At 36.0% G+C, this 21,512-nt stretch overlaps 1 protein-coding gene across 2 annotated transcripts in view; it reads left to right on the forward strand.

Moving 5' to 3' along the window:
- Bard1 (BRCA1 associated RING domain 1) overlaps positions 1-21,512 on the forward strand; it is a 72,035-nt gene that overhangs the window by 46,141 nt on the left and 4,382 nt on the right. For both annotated transcript variants that reach the window (XM_042679363.1, XM_042679364.1), the window contains 2 exons: positions 4,002-4,134; positions 4,724-4,816. In XM_042679363.1, the coding sequence (XP_042535297.1) occupies positions 4,002-4,134; positions 4,724-4,816 (226 nt within the window). The remainder of the gene's footprint in view (positions 1-4,001; positions 4,135-4,723; positions 4,817-21,512) is intronic.

The raw sequence follows: 21,512 nt of genomic DNA on the forward strand, positions 1-21,512 counted from the left end.
AGGACCTAGAAGTCAGCAGTTTAATTTCTTCCTTTAAAAATGAGAAAACTGAAACCTGGAGAGGTTGTGATTTGCTCAGGTTATTAACCAGAGATTAAAAAAATAATAATTTTAATGGACCAGTTAGGACTCAAATTTCTGAAGTCTTAGGTCAGTTCTCATTCAGTTCGGTATACCATATTTATTAACTGTAAATTGGTACTTATTTTATTCATTTGTACTTGAACTCTCCTGGCAGAACATCGCATATCTAAATTGTCATTTGCCAATGCTTATTTTATGTAAAAGCTGGAGGATTATTTTAAGTATGTCAGAATAAAATATATCTTTATGATATTCTTGGAGTCCAAGGATGATAATGCCCTTCACAAAAGAAAGATTTTATTATGAGATAAAAGAATGCTGTATTTTGGGCATGTCATGTGATATGCATAACCTGCAAGTATACCTATTCTGTCAGTGGTTGGTAGCAGCTTAGGAAAAGCTAAGGAAAGGTAGCAAGTATTTGTAAGTTGGAAGGTAGTTTATTTTCCATGTTAAGATGTAAGCCCTGGGATATGCCACCCTTGACCAGTACCAGACTCCTCTTCACTCACCTTCAGCCGTGTGAACTACCTTGTTGTGTCAGTAGTCTCCCTACTAATGCTCCCTTTGCAGTCCTTAGCAATGCGTTCTCTACTAGAAACAGATGTGGGAGACAGATGTTCCCACGGCCTGCTTCATCACACCCTTCAGATCTGACTGTACCACTGTCTTTTACATAGTAGCCTCTTAGTGCTGCTCTACCCCTTTCCCTGCTCTGATCATATTGCTGGTCATCTTACATCCAATGTTTTATTTTTCATTACCTTCTAAAATTTAAATGTTGGGACTAATTCTTATTCACTTAGTGGCCCTGGCATGGAGAATAGTGTGGTGAGTAAGTGTGTGTGACCGAGCTAGTGAGTCTAGAGTATCTGGTGGTGTTCATGCTTGCCCCTGAAAAAAGCACCTGTGATTTGTGGCTCAGTTCAGGACGCTTTCAGTTAATGCATTCCAGGCTGTTCTCAGTAGCTGCTTTAGGGATGTTTGTTTAGGAAGAAGAGAAGGAATGACAGGTTGGTGGGGTTTGAATTTCTCTTCTCATTCGCAATTCTTTTTTTATTTGTTTCTTTATTTTTAAATTTATTTTATTGTAAAGGTGATATACACTGGGTTTACAGTTAAACCAAGTAAAGGATAATAGCTATTGGAGGCACGGCTTGGAATTTTTGAATCTTAAAGGATTAAAAATATGTTTTCTTGAAATGTTTTTGGGGGGCTTCCCTGTCCATGATCTCTTTTGAGCAGTGCATTTATCCTCTTTATTCTTTGCAGTTTTTGTTTAACCTTCATTCATAATAAATTTATTAAGAATAATTAAAATTAGCCAGGTGCCATCAGCTCATGTTTGTAATCCTAGCTACTTGGGAGGCTGAGTTCTGAAGGATTAAGGTTCAATGCCAGGCTGTGTAAGTAAGCCAGGCTGGAGATAATGCTTAAGTGGTAGAGTACCAGCTGTAAGCAAAAAAACCAACTAAGCAGGAGGCCTCAGAGTTCAGGTCCCAGTGCCAGTAAAAAAATTAAGATTTCAGAGTACCGTAGTGAATTACTATTTATGTAAAAGGTTACTTAATGACTTAATATCTAAAGGTTTTGAACCTCTTGAGCTTCTTGCTTCTGAGAGCTCTTCTCAATCAAATTGACTCCCAGTTCCCACACCATCCTACCCAACATTAGACATGTGATTTGGACCTGTTTGCTTTAGGTTTTATTATAGCATTCCTTAACTGAGATTTTTGTACAAGTTCCATTTTTGTGTAAATTAAAAATATACGTGATTAAAAAATGTTTGGCCCACTTTGGTGCTTTCCTGTTGCTACAAATAGTTTCACATGCTATATTTAGACATTATATCTTTTCACTCTTTTATTTTGGGCTAAGACCTAAGAGTGAAATTACATAAAATCAGAAATAGCATGTTCTATTCTGAGATATTTTTGTGGTATGTATTTATATAACTGACAAGAATTTAGACATTTTTTCTTCAGTATTAGTTTTGAACTCAGGACCTCACAGTTGTTAGGCAGGTGCCCTACTAGTTGAGCTACTTCCCTAGTCCAGCAATTGTTTCCTAATATTATAATATAACTGAGCTATTCATGAAATTCCCCCTGAGCTATTTTTATATTTTGATGTATTTACACTGCATATGCTAGACATGGTTATATCATCTTATAATTTATAGACATACATAAATAGAAATTTGATTATAATTACATGTGTGTGGGAATGTGTATCATGGCTAGTACAACTTGCTCTCCAGTCTTCAAGTAGTCAAGAATTCAGATGGCTGAACTTTAAAGTGTTAAATCTTATAGACTGAATATTTTGAGTAAGTGAATTATTGAAATCAGGATTTAGCCAACAATTTAGATGTAATTTATGTAGGTTGTCAGACTACATGACTTATCACTTCTTAAATGTGCAGAGAATATTTTATGTAGCTTTCTCCCATGTAGTTGTTGAACTACAATGATATATATGCCTTTATTTCCTTAGTTCTCTTCAGAGGTTTCAAAGCCTAGATTCCATTGTACATATGCATTCTAATATCACAACCAAGTCTTGTGTTTGAACACTGTTGTGTTCTGCATCCTATCCTTTAAAAGAATAGTGCTGGTTTGCCTTCTTTACCAGACCATTACCTCTCTTCCATCAGGTAGCTTTTGGCTACTTTCCATTATAACTCCATTTACTAAATTTCTGTTTACTGCTTTTGTAGCCTTTTCACTACTGTTTCTTTGAATCCTCACGTGCACTCTTTAATTCAAATCCTGTTCAATGGCAGTTTCTCTTATTTTTTGTCTCTTTGAAGTTCTATGTCTAGAGGTTAGAGTGAAAATAGTCTTTTTTTTTTTTTAAACCCAAAGTTTTTTATTTTTATTTTTATTTTATTATTTATTTATTTTTTGGGGGGGTCCGGTCATGGGGCCTGAACTCTGGGCCTGGGCACTGTCCCTCAGCTCTTTAGCTCAAGGCTAGCGCTCTACCACTTGAGCCACAGCGCCACTTCTGACTTTTTTTCTTTTTGCTTATGTGGTGCTGGGGAATCGAACCCAGGGCCTCATGCATGCAAGGCAAGTGCTCTACCACTGAGCCACCTTCCCAGCCCCTGAAAATAGTCTTTGATAGTCAGCAGTGTTTTTCTTTTCTTTTCTTTTTTTTTTTTTGGGTCCGGTCATGGGGCCTGAACTCTGGGCCTGGGCGCTGTCCCTCAGCTCTTCAGCTCAAGGCTAGCTCTCTACCACTTGAGCCACAGCACCACTTCCGGCTTTTTTCTTTTTGCTTATGTGGTGCTGAGGAATCGAACCCAGGGCTCATGCATGCAAGGCAAGCGCTCTACCACTGAGCCACCTTCCTAGCCCCGCAGTGTTTTTCTTGTAATGAGTACCATTCATGAATCTGATCTAACTTTTGAATTGTCTTGTGAGTCTTTATCTTCACTTTTTCTTTAATGATAAAAAATTGTTTCTTTCTTTGGTAGAAAGTGTCAGTATTCTTTGACTTTCAGACAACCCAAGTTTAAACTAAATAGACCAAGTTCGCGTTTATCTCTATTGGAATAAGTTAGAGGAAGGATAGGAAATTGGTCTTATGTAGCTGTTTTAGATAACTTGAGGGAAACGGTTTACTGGCAAAAAACAAAATTGTAAAACTTTACAGAGATTCAGTTTAGCATCCAGCAAGATTCCCAGGGAATTGAGAGTTATCCCAATATATGTTTTCTTGGGAAGAAATTAAATTTAAAAAACATTTAAATATATTAGCATAAAGGTTCTTGGTGCAGAGTCAATGCAGATTTTAATTGTTATTAACTAGAGTAAAGTGAGTAATGAAATTCAGTCTTTTATTTAAGATCTGTTGAATGTCTCTGGTCTTGAGTGTTTTTCCCCCTGTGGCCTCCCCTTTTGTTCTTCTAGATGAGCAGCTGGTCACGCAGGGATGGACCTCTTGTGCTTATTGGCAGTGGGCTTTCTTCAGAACAACAGAGCTTGCTCAGTGAGCTTTCAGGAATTCTCAAGGCTAAAAAATGTGCCGAATTTGACAGTACAGGTGAGCATTCCGATTTTATTGGTAGGAAAATGTTGCTTTAAAAAAGGAGGAAAGATTTACTAACTTAAAAAAAAAATAAATAGGCAATCCCTTTGGAGAACTACCTTTGATAATTTATATATGTTTCATATATATTGGGAGAGGGCTGTATACTTTGTATCTCTTAATAAATCTAAACTGGCTTCACACTAATAAACTACTTACAGGCTTAATGTAGTTTAGCAATGTAAAGTTTAAACTTTACATTTACGTATAAACTTTTATTTTAGGACTAAACAATATGTCAATAAAACAATTTACAAGTTTTCTAATGACAAATTATAGCGCAATGTATTGGCATAATTTTTCAGTTACAATTTAAAAATAACAGAAAAATTATATTTACTAATGTGACTTTAAATATATCATTTATACTCTGATTTTTCACATTGATGGCCCAGTTAGAAAATGACACTGTGTAACAAAGTGGTACATAAACTGTAAAAAAAAGTGTTGCTTTTGAAGAAGATTCACATAAAAATAATAAAATAGTTTAGCTGGTTTTAAATAGCAGGTTGAAGAATTATTTTACTGCTTTTTTGTTTCTTAGTAACGCATGTCATTGTTCCTGGTGATCAGGCTCAAAGTACTCTGAAATGCATGCTTGGGATTCTCAATGGATGCTGGATTCTCAAGTTTGACTGTAAGTTTTGGAGTTGAGAGAACTACAAAATTAGTTAGTGCTGCAATTACTTAGGGAACTTATGCTAATTTTTTTAACCTCCTGTTCATCACTGTACTTTGAAATAATCCTTATTACTGCTAAATGGCAACCTTAATTTAATATGCTCGTATTTTAAATATACTCCATGACAAGTCTGGGAAATGAAAGTAGTTTATTGCTTTTCCTTTAAGATTTCTAAAATATCATCTGCATAACACCCTTTGCTCTCTCAGCTAATTCAGTATTTTTAGACAGCTGTTGGGAAATTTATAGTATCTTACTACCTGATCTGGGGTTACTATAGCAACTGTTAACTCAGGCTCCATTCAAAGCATGTCCCTTTCTCTTTCTGTGGGCAGTCAAACACCACCACCTTCAGAACTGCCTTCTACCATTTCTATTGGCATTTGTGTGCTTTTCTTAACCCTAGTTTCTCTCAATAGATGAAATATCTACTTTTGATATAGTTAACAGAAGGTAAGGGATTGGCTTTTTTTTTTAAACTGATTTGGAAACAGTTGGAGTTTTGTGACAGTACAGTTGAGGATCTTGTAGTGATAGGTCTGATGCTCAAGGCTATACATGAGCTACTGTTTCATAGATCTGCATGTACTCATACATATTAATTCATCTGTTGCTCTGGATTCTGACCATGCCAATTTGTTGTTGTAGTGTTAGTGTTATATCAATTGTTAACACTAAATATTGGAGCTGATGCATGGGACTCCTATTTACTTTTCTTTGCAATCTGCTAGGACCATAATTATTTCAAAATAAAAAGTTAAAAGTAGTAGTGGGTACGTTTAATGAAGTTATTTTTAAGAAGCAATGACGGGTTAAATTTTGCTTTAAAAAGTTGAGTTATATGGTTTTGTGCTTTGAAGGTTTTATGGTAGAATGCTTAATTTATCAAGATAATTATTAATTTAGTCTGTAGCTTGATCATGATATAGTTTGAATAACAGCTTTCTTTCAGCAGTCTGTATTCATGTTCTTTTTAGGCACAACTTCTGCATCTTTCTTGTGATATTAGTCTTCACTGATACGGATGGATCCAGCTAAGTGGCTGTCACTAGTAATGACATTCTGTCTGTTCTTACCAGCCTGTTACTAGTCAAGACCAGTTTAAGAAACACAATGAGTGATTGAACTGACTGACAATTTACATGCGTAGACAAGAGATTCTCTTTGTCTATATTTTTGCACTTTTTTTTCCTTTTCAAATATGTGATGAATCTTACTGAGCCTTAATATTAGAAAAACTCACTTAAAATAGCTTTATGGTTATAGTTTTTTTTTGGTACCAATCTTGTGCCATCAACCTTCACAGTGGTTAGAAAAAGAAATAAAATTTTTATAATGTCTTAGTAATAGATAAATCATGTGGAAATGTTGAATGTTGCTTAACTGAGTCTGGTTCTAGATAATATGTGAAACTGGCGTCTGATTCCATATACAGGTTTAATGTTTCATCACCATACAGTCTTCGGGTCACTTTAATGGCTTGGCCATGTCATTTTCATAGATTCACTGATGGACTTGGACTGACTTAATAGTCTGCTATTCACAGTAGTGAATAATATTCTTTAATATCAGTGATTCTCTTAGGATGTAGGATGAATGGAATCCCTTACTGAAATCATATCTTTGTATTTTCTAATGTAGACTCCAAACAGAAATAGGTTTAAGGTTTGAACAATTTCTTTAAGTCACTTGGTTTATAAAAAGAAGGCAGGAACTCTCAAGTACCTTCTTTCCTAATATAGATTTCTCACAGTTTGTTCTTAATGTCAAGGATCTCAGTTTGATTTCAAAGTGTTTCAGAGCAATTCAAGACTCTGAAAACCATTTATATTAAAGAAAGATGAAGTGGACCACAGCTTTCAAAATTAATTATAAAGATTTATATGGGGTACTGATTGCTCAAGCCTGTAACCCAGCTACTCAGGATTCTAAAATCTGGCGGGTCATAGTTTGAGGCTAGGACAGGTAAAAAAGTTTGCTAGACTGTTTCTCCAGTATAACTAGCACAGAGCAGGACTGGAGGAATGGCTTGTGTGGTATAGTACCAGCCTCATAAGTATGAGGCCCTGAGATCAAACTGCAGTTCTGCAGTTTTGAGGTTAGACATTAGTTTGCTGGTGTCCAAACTTTTACTGGATTAACTATTAAGACACTTTAACTTTTTATATGGTGTGGTATAAACCACATAGGTTCAAGAGGAATTTTAATTGAAATTTTAATTGTAGATTATTGACTTATAGACAACACAAATTAACAAAAATAATTAGTATGGGAAGTTTTTATCCAATGGATCTAAATTTGACTTGTAAGCACACGTGTAATTCTGTCACTCCATAAACTGAGGCCAGCCTGTACTACGTAGTGAAACTTGTCTTCCTCTCCCAAAGTGTTTCTGTTTAAGAATTTTTTTTTCTTGGGGGGGGGGGTCCCGTCGTGGGGCCTGAACTCTGGGCCTGGGCGCTGTCCCTCAGCTCTTCAGCTCAAGGCTAGCACTCTACCACTTGAGCCACAGCACCATTTCTGGCTTTTTTCTTTTTGCTTATGTGGTGCTGAGGAATCGAACCCAGGGTCTCAGGCATGCAAGGCAAGCGCTCTACCAGTAAGCCTCCTTCCCAGCCCCCTGTTTAAGAATGTTTTTATTGCCAGGGGCCAGAGGCTCATGCTTGTAATCCTAGTTAGTCAGGAGACTGAGATCTGAGGATGACAGTTCAAAGCCAGCCCAGACAGGAAAGTCCATGAGACTCCAATTAACCACCAGAAAACTGGAAGTAGTGCTGTGGCTCAAGTGATAGAGTGCTCATCTTGAGCTGAAGAGCCCAAGGACAGTGCTCAGGCCCAGAGGTCAAGCCCCACGAACCACAAAAAATAAGTAAATTGATAAAATAATGTGTATATTACTTGGCTACAATTAATAGATTTTAGGAAATTTTTGAGAATCTGATGATAGACTTCCATGGTAGTGACTGGGTTCAATTCTGGGTAAAAATTAAAAGAGGAAACCAAATTTGTAGCTAAGACTGGTTTTGTTCTACTTTTGTTGTTAATTCCTTAGAGGCAACCAGTAACGACTCCTTGTGTGTACAAGGGTAAACTTTGGTAAATAAACATGCTTAAAATAAAAGAATGGAAGCATGCATTGTTATATATTTCTTGAAATGTGAACACTGTGAAACTTCATCCTCATGATGCTAATTGGCCTTAAAGATGTTTTTATCCAGCCAGGCACCGGTGGCTCATGCTTGTAATCCTACTTACTCAGGAGACTGAGGTCTGAGGATCGTGGTTCAAAGCCAGCCCTGGGCAAGAAAGTCTGTGACACTCTTATTGGAGAATAAACCACTAATAAAACCACAAGTGGCTCTGTGGCTCAAGTGGTAGAGTGCTCACCTTCAGCTGAAGAGCTGAGGGACAGCGCCCAGGCCCAGAGTTGAAGCCCCAGGATTGACAAAAAAAAAAAAAAAAGTTTTAAACTCACCGATTCTTTTAGTATGCTACTTTCAAAATTTCTTTTAACTTAACCTTTTTGTAACAAATGTAAGTCTGCATCCTCTTCTCACTTCTTTGTGAAAGGAAAGCAGATGGCTGTCATCTTTTCTTTAATCTCTTCCTCTTCCCCTCTCTCTTATGTAAGTTTAAATAACATTACAGCTGTAGAATTTTTAGAAGTTTCAGCACCTAAAGCAATTACTGAGGAACCTGCCAGACATATTACACTGGACTTGTGTCTGAACTGAGAATAGGCCATGTAGGGCAGGTTTTGTTTTTTGTTGAGGAACAATGGACACCAAAATATAACCACTGCATCAGTGGTTTATATCTCATAATCACTCAAACATATTCATTGTTCTTGGTCAATGTTTGCTGTTTTTAAGTGGATATTAAAAATGCTCTGGTAGAAGTATTTAAGCACTAAGCTAAAAAGACCTGCAGAATGGGAGAAGATCATTGGTAGCTATAAATTTGATAAAGTTCTAATTACTAGAATATACCAGGAGCTCAAAAATTTAAAACCCTAGGAATCAATAGCCAAGTTACTACTACTGAGAAGTAGTACTTATGGCCAATAAATACATGAACAATTGTTCAACATCCTTGGCCATAATGGAAATGCAAATAAAAACAACATTGAGATTCCATCTCACTTCGATCAGAATGACCATCATCAAGAATACTAACAAGTGCTGGAGAAGATCCCTAATTGCCACCGTTGGTGGCAATGTAAGTTAGTGCAGTCTCTATGGAGATTCCTTAAGAAGATAGACTACCATATGATCTGGCAATGCCATTCTTGAGTATTTGTTCAGAAAATTGCAAGTTAGGATACAATAAAAGTATCTAACACTCATGTAATTTGTAGCACTATTCACAATAGCTAAGTTATAGAAATAGCCCAGATCCCTACAACTGAAGAATAGATCAAGAAAATGTGATATTCACGTGCACACATTCACACTCACATACACACACGCACACATTCACACTCACATACACATACACACACACACACACACAACTTTTATTCATCTGTTAGGAGGAATAATATTGTCATTTGATGGAAAATGTATCTGCAAAAAATTACATTAAGTAAAGTAAGTCAGACTCAGAAAGACAAAGGGCATACGTATATCTCATGTGTAAGCCAAACCTAAAATACAGACACATGAAAACACATTGTACTAAGCCATATGCATATATACATGATCAAACGGACTAAACTATAGTATACTCAGAGGTGTTAAACAATTAACAGTTTAACAAAATGAGTACTAGGAAGCTGAAATATTTGTCAGAGAAGTAGTGAGCTCTAGGGAGGATGCAGATGGATGGAGAGAGCAATAGGGACTAATAACAGGACATTCAGTATTCATAGGTGAAAATGTTTGGAATTAGAAATGGGAGGACAGAGAATAATGGAAGGGGGTGACACTGATATATTATACACAAAAATGGACATATTAAATTCAGACCCCTTTATACAACTATTTGAAGATAATAAAGTATGGTCTGGAATATTAAGTACAAATTAATTTTTTTCTGTTCAGTAGACTAGAGTAATTATCAAAAATAGACATACTGAAAGGTTTCAATAAAGGAAGATTGATTGGGCAACATTATGCTTACAGACCTCCATCAAAGATGTTTTTAAGAATAAAAAAAGTCGGGCTGGGAAGGTGGCTCAGTGGTAGAGTGCTTGCCTTGCATGTATGAGGCCTTGGGTTCTATTTCTCAGCACCATATAAGCAGAAAAAAGCCAGAACTTGTGCTGTGGCTCAAGTGGTAGAGTGCTAGCCTTGAGCTGAAGAGCTGAGGGACAGCACCCAGGCCAAGTTTAGTCCCCACTACTGTCAAAAAGAAAAAAAAAAAAAGAATGAAAAAAAGTCATCTGACTTAATAGTGTTATGTTTCAAAATTTACCATTAAGTAATACAGATGGGATTTTTTTTTTTCTTTTTGGCAAAACTGGTTGAATTCAGGGCTTGTGCTTGCTATATAGGCTCTACATCCAAGCTCTGCCTACAATCTTTTATTGCCCTAGTATTTTTGTTTTGTTTGTTTTTTCAGTCTTGTAATTTTGACATTAAGGGTTTCTCATCACAGTGGTGATCTGTATATTTTTGAATGTGGTAATAGGGACAGAGAATACCAAAGAGTAGAGCTAGTTGGGTGAATTTTCATCTTCATAGTGTTTTTGGATAACCTCGCACGGATATAATATAGGACAATCCTGAGACACTAGACAACTCTGACAAGCCTGGTATTGATGCACACTACTGGAGCCCCGGTCTCCTGCATGCCATATTTTTGGCTCTATTTCAATGCCTCAGGGGCACTCTGAAGTTTTCTCAGCGCAGCGCCTTGTAATGGTACAATGTCCCTTCTCACTACTCTTCTCTTTGGGAACTATCTATAGCCAGGCCACAGGGAAGACCTGAGCATACAGAGTGGGGCAAATCCTTATGGTGAACAACGGCCCAGTTTGCACAAGACTGAACCAGAACCCCTAAGGGCTGCATACTCCCACCTCCCACACACTCCCACTTCACACATACTCCCCTCACACACTCCACCTAGAAACTCCTAAGCATGGCCATTCTTTACTCCTAGGCTCAGGGAGCCTTTTCTTTTTTTCTTTCTGTTTTAAAATTTTTTAACGGATTTATTTTAGTAACAATAGGGTTAAAGTAGGGAGGAATTGAAAATGAGAGGAACATTTCCTGTTCTCCATGCTGGTATTTTTGAGTTAAGGGCTTGCTTCCTGCCTATGTGGGCTTGGACCATGATCCGCATATACTAGGCTTCATCACCACACCCAGCTTTCCGTGACTGTTGACTGAGCAGGCCTGGAATCACTGTTTATCCTAATTCCCCATTAACTAGAATAACAGGCACACACCACTGATACCCAGTTGTCAGTTGTCAAGGCAGTTTTGTGAGGTGTTTTTTTTTTTCCCTTATGTTCGACTTGAACTGTGATACTCTCAGACCCCAGCCTTCTCAGAAGTTTGGAGTATAAATATGAGTCAGTAGTGCCCAGTATATACTGTTAGGTCAAAGAGTAAAAAGTAGGGAAATAACCTAAATATGAGGAAAATTCTGAAATGCTTAAAAATGTTCTCTTACCAAACCCCATATTTTTATATGAGATTAAAGTACAAAAGTGTTTCATTTTAAAAATAAAGTATTACATTTGCTTTTAACAACATGTAAATGTTAAATGAACACAGGGACAAACAAAAGAAAACAAGTAAGTTGGTGGGTTACTGAAGTGACCTGTTTGATTTTTCAGGGTTTTATAAACAGCTTATTTATGCTTGTTTGACTAAACTCATGTTCTGTAGAACAAATTCAGAATGTCTAATGCCAGGAAAATACATTTTCTCTTTAATCTTTTCCAAAGATTATACAGCTAAGGACTTTGATTTTAAAAAGACAAATTAGAGCCTACATAGGTATATATGTATCTCCTACCTGATATACAAAATGTGTGATACTTGTAATGCAAACATAGAAAATATATTATAGTCATTGTCCTAATCACAATAGAAATTTTACATAAATATTTGAATAGTTGGAAAAGGAATATTGAGCTTAAGTTTTATAATATAGGAATTTTTTAACATTAGACTATGTTTGGTCTTTACATTTGTAAATAGACTTTTGATACAAAATGTAAAAATCAGTACCCAAGTTTGTACTTAAGAAAATGTTATAGTAGTATATATTTGTGATAGAATTTCATTGCTTCTGTATATGGTCTATGTATAATAAATCTAGCATTTATCTTAGTAGGAAATATATTTTATATTAACTTTCAGAAGTAACCAAAAACAAATGTGTTAAATATTATTTTTATGGGATTATACACTACTGTCTATCACAGTAATTTCTGTAATATCCTACAGTGGATATTAGGAATGGAATATTTAGTTTTTAACTTTACATTTCAGCCTTCATTTCATAGGAAAATTGTTATTTTTCCATTGTTGTGTTCTTTAGTGCTACTATAGTCTACTTGTCTAAAAAGTAATATTTAACATTTTGAAACAGACTCTTCCTTTTACAACCTCAGTGTTGATTTTTAACAGAATTAGAAGAGAAAATTATTGATAGTTTATTTGCTGAAATATTCTTATCATTTTCTTGGTACTGGAGATTGGACTTGGGCCTGTTGGGGCCTACACAAGCATTTGTACTACTTCTCCAGACCTTTTGCTTTTGTTTGTCTCAGCTAGAGTCTTGACACTACCTTTGCCCAGATGGCCTCACATGGAGAGCCTCCTCTTCCCTTTCCTGGCTTTCTGGGATTATAGACATGCTTTTACCATATTTGGCACGCGTGCACGTGTGTGTGTGTGTGTGTGTGTGTGTGTGTGTGTGTGTGTCTCTGTGTCTCTGTGTCTCTGTGTGTGTGTCTCTGTGTGTGTGTGTGTGTATTTAACGCTGTTAACTGAGAGTGCTGTTTGAGTTACAGATGCCCAGAGATAATTTCTTTGACATGCTGCCCTAGCTTTTGAAGGGAATAAAGGAATTCTGTGGTCCTCTGTACAAGGTTAATCTCCACCTTTGGTCACTTAAAAGATCTTCATTTTGCAGCTTTGTCTTTATTGCATTCACTGACCATTTTGTATGTCTGAATTTAGGAGTACCCTTTCCCTTCTTGTTTGTGTAGTTCTTTTTTTTTCTTTTCTAAAACTAGACAAAGTGACTAAGCTTAATTAAAAAAAAATCCATGAATATCAGTCAGTTGGCTTGTGTATCTAAAATGAAAATACATATCCACTGATGTATATAAAGGCAAGAGTGTTGTTCAGTGATGTAGAATAAGGGTGTACCTTTTTATGTAGTACTAGTTTTTTTGAATTTTATTTTATTGTAAAGATGCTATACAGAGGGGTTACAGTTACATGAGTAATGAGTACATTTCTTGTCCAGCATTGTTACCCCCTCCTTTGTTGTTCTCCCACTATCCTTCCCCCCATCTACTTCTACTAGTTTCTTAAAAAAATAAATGTTCTAGCTCTGAAATTCACAAGCTGCATTAGTATGCAAAGATTCCTTGTTTTGCTCACATAGCCAGAGCTACCTTAATGAGTTTGAGTTAATGACTTTGAGTTAAATAATGCCCTGAGAATTAGACTGCTCACCTATATATATATATATATATATATATATATATATATATATATATATATATATATATACACACACACACACACAAAAGTAGGGGGAGGGAATGGATAGTGGTAGAACAACAAAGGCGGGGGTAACAATGCTGGACAAGAAGTGTACTCATTACCTTACTCATGTAACTGTAACCCCTCTATACAGCATCTTTACAATAAAATAAAGTCTGAGGACATAGGGAAAGAAATAATAACCCCTGCTTTCACTGTACTTGATGTCGGTATAATTTGTGGAGGGGAAGGGGAAAAAAATCGTTTAAATAGGGATACAGGTGGACCCATTGCAACAATGAGATGTACAAGTTGTTATGTCGAAAACAAACTTTACAACTTTGGTGCGGGGGGGGGGGGGGGAGGGGAAGGGGGCTTGGGGGGCCGGGGGGAGGATGGGAAGGGATGGAAAGGGGAAACAAAGGAGGAGGCTACAATACTTGATAAGAAATGTACTCATTATCTTGCCCATGTAATTGTAACCCCTCTGTATAGTATTTGCACAATAAAAAAATTAAAAAAAATAGTAGACATGATTGAGAATATATCTAGGCTAAGAATCTTCTCCTTTTTATTAGATAAGTTGCTCCATACATTAATTCTGCAAAATGTTAAGCTTTCAGTTGAAATTTTGTAAGAGAATGTGAAAAGTAATAAAGTTGAAATGTGTGGGTACAGTGGTTCATGCCAGTAATTCTGGGGACTCAGGAGGTGGGGAACAAAAGGATCCAGGTTCAAGGCCAGTCCAGACAAAAGTTCTTGATAATTCATCTCAGCCAGTAAAAGCTGGCTGTAGTTGTACATGCCTGTCATGTACATAAATACACACCTCTTTCATAAATGCAAGGCCCTATTTAAAAAAAAAAAGCAAAAAGGAATGGGGATGTGACTCTAGTAGTAGAGAACCTGCCTGGCAAGCACAAGACTCTTGAGTTGCAACTTCAGTATTGCCAAAAAAGAAAAATAAGAAAAAAAAGATAAATCATATATTCTATAAGGTCAGAAGTTCAACACATTTTAAGGCCCATATGACACATAATTTAAAATTACTCTTTCGTATAAGGAAATCTGTGTTTAAACAAGTACATAACTTATGTGATGTTATTTCAGTCTGAAAATTATCTGAGAATGAAAACTTGATCTTGCATTGCCTCTTTTTAAGTATTTTTAGGTTGGTGGAAAATGACTTTTTAGGTTGTTTTAAAATCTTGATGTATATGTAGAGATTAAAGATAATGGTATATTTTATATTTTAGATGAGTTAGTAAATGGGAATGTTGTAAAAGTTCTCATATATTGTCTGAAAAGGAAAATGGAATTCTTGCTGCTATTTGCTTTACTTCTATTTAGTAAAATCTTAAAATGTCCATTGCTTAGGCATAAATGGTATTGGGGAGATTCTTCCATTTCATTAATGATATTAATTGTATTTTAAATTGTTAAGTTTGTCTTGAAGCATGTTTCTTTTGTTGTTATATATGTTTAATCAGTTCAGTTGGTTTATGTCAATGGAGGTTCACTAGGAAGTTGATAGGAGTTTGTAAGTATGGTAAATGTCTACCAGCACTGTGCCTTCATTAACTTTTCCTTACTTTTTTTTTTGTTTGTTTCTCTTTTCTTTTTCTTCTTCTTTTTTTTTTTTTTTTTTGATCAGTAGTAGGGTTTGAACTCGGCTTGGGCACTGTCCCTGAGCTCTTTAGCTCAAGGCTAGCATCTACCACTTGAGCCACAGCGCCACTTCCAGTTTTCTGGCTGTTAACTGGAGATATGAGTCTCACGGACTTTCCTGCCCAGGCTGGCTTTGAACTGTGATCCTCAGGTCTCAGCCTCCTCGGTAGCTGGGTGTGAGCCACCAGTGCCTGGCTTTCCTTACTTTCTTTTTAAGAATAAAGACTTAAAACACTGCTCCAGGAATAGAAAGATATCTGAGTTTTCATTTCAGTTATGCCATTGGGAATGCCCTTTAAACCTCTTAGGACTTATATATTTGTTCTCCCTAGGCATTTATAGTATAGCCCTTGGTATAGGTGGTGCTTATAGCTTTGAGAAATCTTCAGAGTTTATTATGCTATGACAGCAAGTCTTCCAACATTTTGTCACCATTGAAAAATGTCATATATAGACTTGATGCTCCTCTGTTTTCAGAATAAAGCTATTTTTCCCCTTCCATTCTTCTTTACTTGATATTAGGTAGCATAGGAAGTTGATAGATTTTTACTTGGAGTGAGGATCTATTGAGGAATGTGTTTGTTTAGGTCAATGGTTGTATTTAGAGCACTGGATTTTTCTAACTTTTTAGAAATATACTAAATTATTGTAGAGCTGAACATGACATAAATTGAGGCTTAATCTATGAAATTATAGGCATCCTATTGATTGTTCCTCTGTATGCCATACTGACCACACTAGTTACCTGTTCAGGCTTTAGTGTTTTTGAATGACAGAACATAGTTCTGTTGTAATGTGTTACTTGAGAAATGAATCCATAAAACGAGTAAGTCTCTAGCATGAGAACAGTCCCCTTACTTCTGTAACTTGACAACATTGGCCCTTGTACGTACTGTTCAGGGGTAGGTTTTATATTCACAGCATCTTCTTTCTCATAGCACTCTTTAACGATAGGCGTTGGATTTATATTCAGGGATCATCTTTCTCTAAAGATATTAATACAAGTGCTCAGGAAATATTATTAGAAAAGAGTTTAGGTAGGAGCCCCATACTGTGGGTGAGTAACAAAGTATGTAAATAACAATTTAATGTAACAATGATATTGTTAGATTACCAACGCATTTTGGGTTGATCTATTTTTGGTGGTATTGATGTTTGAACTCAGGGCCTCACATTTGTTCTACCATTTGAGTCACATTTCTAACCCTGTTTTTTGCTGGTTATTTTTTTGAGAAAGGACTTACTTCCTGCCTGGATTGAGCTAGAGTCCACCTATTTTGGGCTTCCCATCATTGCCGGGATTACAGGTGTGATCCCAGTGTGCACCACTGTATCCAGCTTACTCTCATCAAGGTGGAGTCTAAAGGATTTTTGTGTCCTTGATGGTCTAGAACTGCAGTTCTCCCTCAGCCTCTGGGTTGATAAAGGGGTCTCATAAACTTCTCTGTCTGGGATGGTCTCCAGCAAACAATCCTTCCAATCTCAGCCTCCTAAGTAGTTAGGATTACAGGCATGAGCTACCAGTGCCCAGTTTGGGTTGGTCTTTAGTATAGAAACAGTAGAAGATATAATGCCAACACATTGGCAGTATTTCTAGGGTGTTGTTTTGACCTGTTCAAATTTTTTTATTCTCCATATCAATGTTAATAGTTTAATACTAAATTTACTAGTTAATTTTTTTCAGCAGCTTAAAATTTGGCTATTTTAAAAATAATTTATTACAGGACATTCAAATATAATGATTTATAAGTTAGAGTAATAATAGGATTCAAAATTTAGCTTAGCATCCTTGAGTGATGTTGATTCTGATAATTAAAAACAATGAAGGAAAGAAATTTGAGCACCAAAGCACAGACAAAACCAACAAATTTAAAATTGCAAAATGAGGAATTATGACTGTGCTGAACATGCCTTTTGAATCTGAATATACATTGGTAGACTCAAGTTAAGCAGGCATTGTCTTTACAGAACTCTGCTGTGAGAGAAATAGAGTATTCAGTTGTTAAATATTTTCTGAGAATTTAATTTTTTTTGGTTGGTCGTGGGACTTTAACTCTGGGCCTGGGCTCTGTCCTGGAGCTCTTCAGCTTAAGGCAGGCGCTCTACCACATGAGCCAGAGAGCCACTTCCAGTTTTCTGGTTGCTAATTGGAGAAAAGAATCTCATGGACTTTCCTGCCTGGGCTGGCTTTGAACCAAGATCCTCAGAGCTTAGCCTTCTGAGTAGCTAGGATTACAGGTGTAAGCCACTGGTGCCCAGCAAAAATTTTTTATTAAACAACATTCTGAAACGCGTAAAGCAGCTTTAAACCATTTCACATATTTATAAATATGTCTTTTAGGACCCAAGTTTTGTTTTTGTGTGTGTGCTGGTACTGGGGTTTGAACTTGGGATCTTGTGTGTTTGCTTGGATTTTTCACTCATGGCTGGCTCTCTACCACGTGAGTCATGCCTTTCAGGTCTGGCTTTTTGCTGGCTAATTAGAGATAAAAGTCTAATGGGTTTTGTCTTCTCAGGCTGACTTTGAACCACTGTTCTCAGATCTTGGCTTCTTGACTAAGATTATAAGCATGAACTCAAGTGCCCTGCCCATATTCTATCTTTGTTTAAAATCAATAAACTGTAGAAAACTAAGTAGACTTGGCTTCAGATTTCTGCTCAATCATTAGATAGCTGAATGGTTTGAAACTAGTTGAAACTTATTTCTACACCAGTTGTCTCTCTTAAAGTGCAAATTATGTACTGTAAGTTCTCATGGCTTGTGGGATATGTATTTGTGAATTTGCCTACTTGCTAAACTGGTAGTCCCCAAATCAGGACTTAGGCTTTTGTAGACAGGCAGAGTAACTCAGAATTTGAGTTGCTTGGTAAGCCTGTTCCCAGCTGAAATGAAACAAGATGATACTTTACCTCCTTTTTTTTTTGCCTTCCGGTCTTGAGGTTTGAACTTTGGGTCTGGGCTCTGTCCTTGAGCCTCTTTGTGCTCAAAGCTAGCACTTTATTACTTGAGCCACAGTGCCACTTCCGGCTTTTTCTGAGTAGTTTATTGGAGATAAGAGTTTCATGAGAACTTTTCTGCCAGGGCACCATGATCCTCAGATCTCAGCCTCCTGAATAGGTAGGATTACAGTGGTGAGCCACCAGTGCCCTGTCCTTTACCTTCTTTTTTTGTAGCTCTCTTCCTGGAAAACAAGTGTTCCTTTCAGTTTTCAAAGCCATATTTCTCTCAGTTTCCTGCATTGATTGATTGGTTGATTGATTGTTATTTTACTGTTTAAAATGGTCCCCAAGTATCAAGCTTCAGTGTTGTCTTATGTTGAAGACTGTACCTTCCAGAGAAAATACTTGTGGAAGAAGCTTTGACGAGGTTTGATTATACTGCTGATGTCTCTAAGTTTAATGTTAATGATTCAACACAACAAAATAGCTAAAGCATTTAAACATTGACATGAAACAAGAAATAGTGATTAGTTGACAAAAATGTTGGAAGCAAAGACCCCAGGAACCTAACCTCGAGTTACCACGTAAGAGCAGTGACTGAGTATCCATAAATTCAGCATTAATTGCACCTTTATATACAACATGACTACTGCAGGTAATGACCTCAGCTGTGTCAGTCTTTCTGGGAAAGGTACACATACTTAAAACAGATAGTAGCTGCTGTCATTATCTTCATAATAGTAAATTTCATTTGCTTATATTTTGATTAGTTTTTGAGATATGGTCTAGCCATAATATATAATATTTAGATATATAAAAGTAAATACATATATCTTAAACTATATATCATATTTCATATATATTTGATATATATCATATCATATATAGACACACACACATGCACACACATGTTCTCACAGAGTAACGTAGAACTCACCATGTAGTGCAGTCTAGCCTCAAATTTGTCAGCATCCCACTTCTGTTTCCAGAATGCTGTGATGATGGGCCTAATAATTTTTATCAGGATCTTTCCTTAGAACAACTAATTATACACTTGGTCATTTAACATTAGAAAAATCATTTTAAAAAGAAGATGGGATGGAGAAAAATTGGCTTTAAGAAACCCACTAGACACTATGTTGGAAATGAACTATACAACTTTGTTGGGAGGGAAAAACTGGACGAGAATGAGGGAGGGGTTGACACTGTTAGGAAATGTACTCATTACTGTCTCATGTAACTAATCCCTCTGCATGTCACCTTTGCAATAAGTTTTTTTTTTTTTTTTTTTAAAGAAATTTTGTTTTGCTTTTATTCCGTAACAGTGTTAGTATGTGACTGGAACATTGGTGATCTACTCTTTTGTGTATTTCTTGAAGTTCTTTGAGCAGGCCATATGGTTTTGAGTATTTTATTTTAAATTGTGGAAAATTAAGGTTTTCAGAGTACTGGACAATGTTTACACATATTATATTGTTCTGTTTTGCTACCAGGAAGGATATTAGACAATATGGTATTCATACATTTTATAAAATGATTTTGGCTACGGTGGCTTTGCACTAATGAAAATTCATGAGAAGGGAGTCTATGCTAAGAGGATTTACAAGTGTAAGAAGGATAAGCACAGAAGCAAATAAATTCTATTCTTACTGTACTCATTTGTGTCCAGGAAGGTAGCAATGAAATAACAGCTTGATTTTCTCTATTTTCTTAATGAAGATATATTTTTCTTTCAACTTTTAATAATTTTGCATTATATTTGTTTAATACAAAAATACAAGGAACCATAGGTCTAGTGCACTGTTTCCTACTTTACTAGTAGTTTTCAATCTATTATTGTATGGAAATTATTCATACTTATAGAATATGTGCTTGGCAGTTTAATAGTTAAGATAAGTTGTCCTACATTTTTTTGGAAATAAATTTGGACAGTTTTATTCAAAAGACAACTAATTTAGTTTTTTTTTAATTATTGTTATAAAGGTTACATATTGAGGGGTTAAGGGATAGTGTTTTCCTCCTATCTCTTTCCACAAATTGTATAGTTCATTTTCATCATAGTGTCTACTGAGTATCCCTGCTGCATTTGCTTACCCTTTGTCTCTATTTCGGGCTTCTGCTTACCCCCCAAAAGACAGATACAAGAGAAAAGAAAAAAATAAATAAAAACTGTTATTTCCATTTCTTTGAATTCATTTCAATAAATACTATTTTATGTGATCAGAGGCCCTCATTGCGCCTTTGTGCAAGTTTAGCTTTAACATAACTAAATTCAATGTGCAATGGAAATGAATATTTTAAAAATTGTGTTGATTTGTGTGTGCGTATATGTTTAGTTTTTGTCTCTTATTCCATGTTCTGAAGATTGACTTACAAGACAGAGATTAAATTTTTTTATTATGGAGGTTTAGGGTAATGGAAAGCTTAAGTTATAAAGTCTAGGTCCAAACTAATATGAACTGTTACTAGCTCTTGAATTTCTTTCTTATCCAGTGTTAGTTTTTACTTTCAAGATAAATACTATAAAACAAGAGAGTTCTTCTTTCTCCTACACAAATGAGTATTTTTATATGAAATGCAGTGTGAGATAGTTCTGTGCTTATAGCAGACTGACTGAACCATCTTCTGTCCAGAAAGGAATCCTTTACAACATAGACGGAGTTCCCAGGCCAAGCCATGGTTCTTCTGTACTGGAGTATCTTACCGTTGAATTAAGTAGAGATTAGTCAGACAAAATTTCATCACTGACATTTTCCAGTTTCCCAGTAGAATGTTAAGTCAGTATCATTCCAGCATATATTCTCTATTGCAAGTATATATTTATATATTCACAAATTCTTTCTGGTTAAGTTGTAAATCATTAACTGTTAGGTGATTAAGGTTGTAACATTTTTAAAATCCCAGGCTATTTTAAGATTGCTAAGCATTTGGACTCTAACTCTGGAGTCTTATAAGTGGTTATGTAATTAAAAAAATTATTCCTGCCCTCATGAAATTTCCTCAGTGAAATAACTGAGATTATTGAACAAAATAATCTCAAAGACAGCAAGTTGTGTGAAAGCTTTGTTCTGACAGTAAGGTAGTTTATTATATGCTATAGACTTTAGAACATTTCTTTCCATAGAAGCCTGTGAAATAGGTGGTAGTGTGAATTTTTTGTTTCCATAGACAAGGAAGCTAAGGCTGAAATGAAGCATTAAGTTTAATTATCCCAAAGCAAATAATTGAGATAACTAAGTCATTTGACTTTAGATCTTTAATGTGGTTACCTGCCAGAAAATGCAGGAGAGAGAGAGAGAGAGAGAGAAAGGTGTGTGTGTGTGTGTGTGTGTGTGTGTGTGTGTCTGTGTGTGTGTGTGTGTGTGTAA

The sequence above is a fragment of the Dipodomys spectabilis genome, unplaced genomic scaffold (assembly GCF_019054845.1).
Source record: "Dipodomys spectabilis isolate Male_0828 unplaced genomic scaffold, ASM1905484v1 ptg000051l, whole genome shotgun sequence".
Lineage (NCBI taxonomy): Eukaryota > Metazoa > Chordata > Mammalia > Rodentia > Heteromyidae > Dipodomys > Dipodomys spectabilis.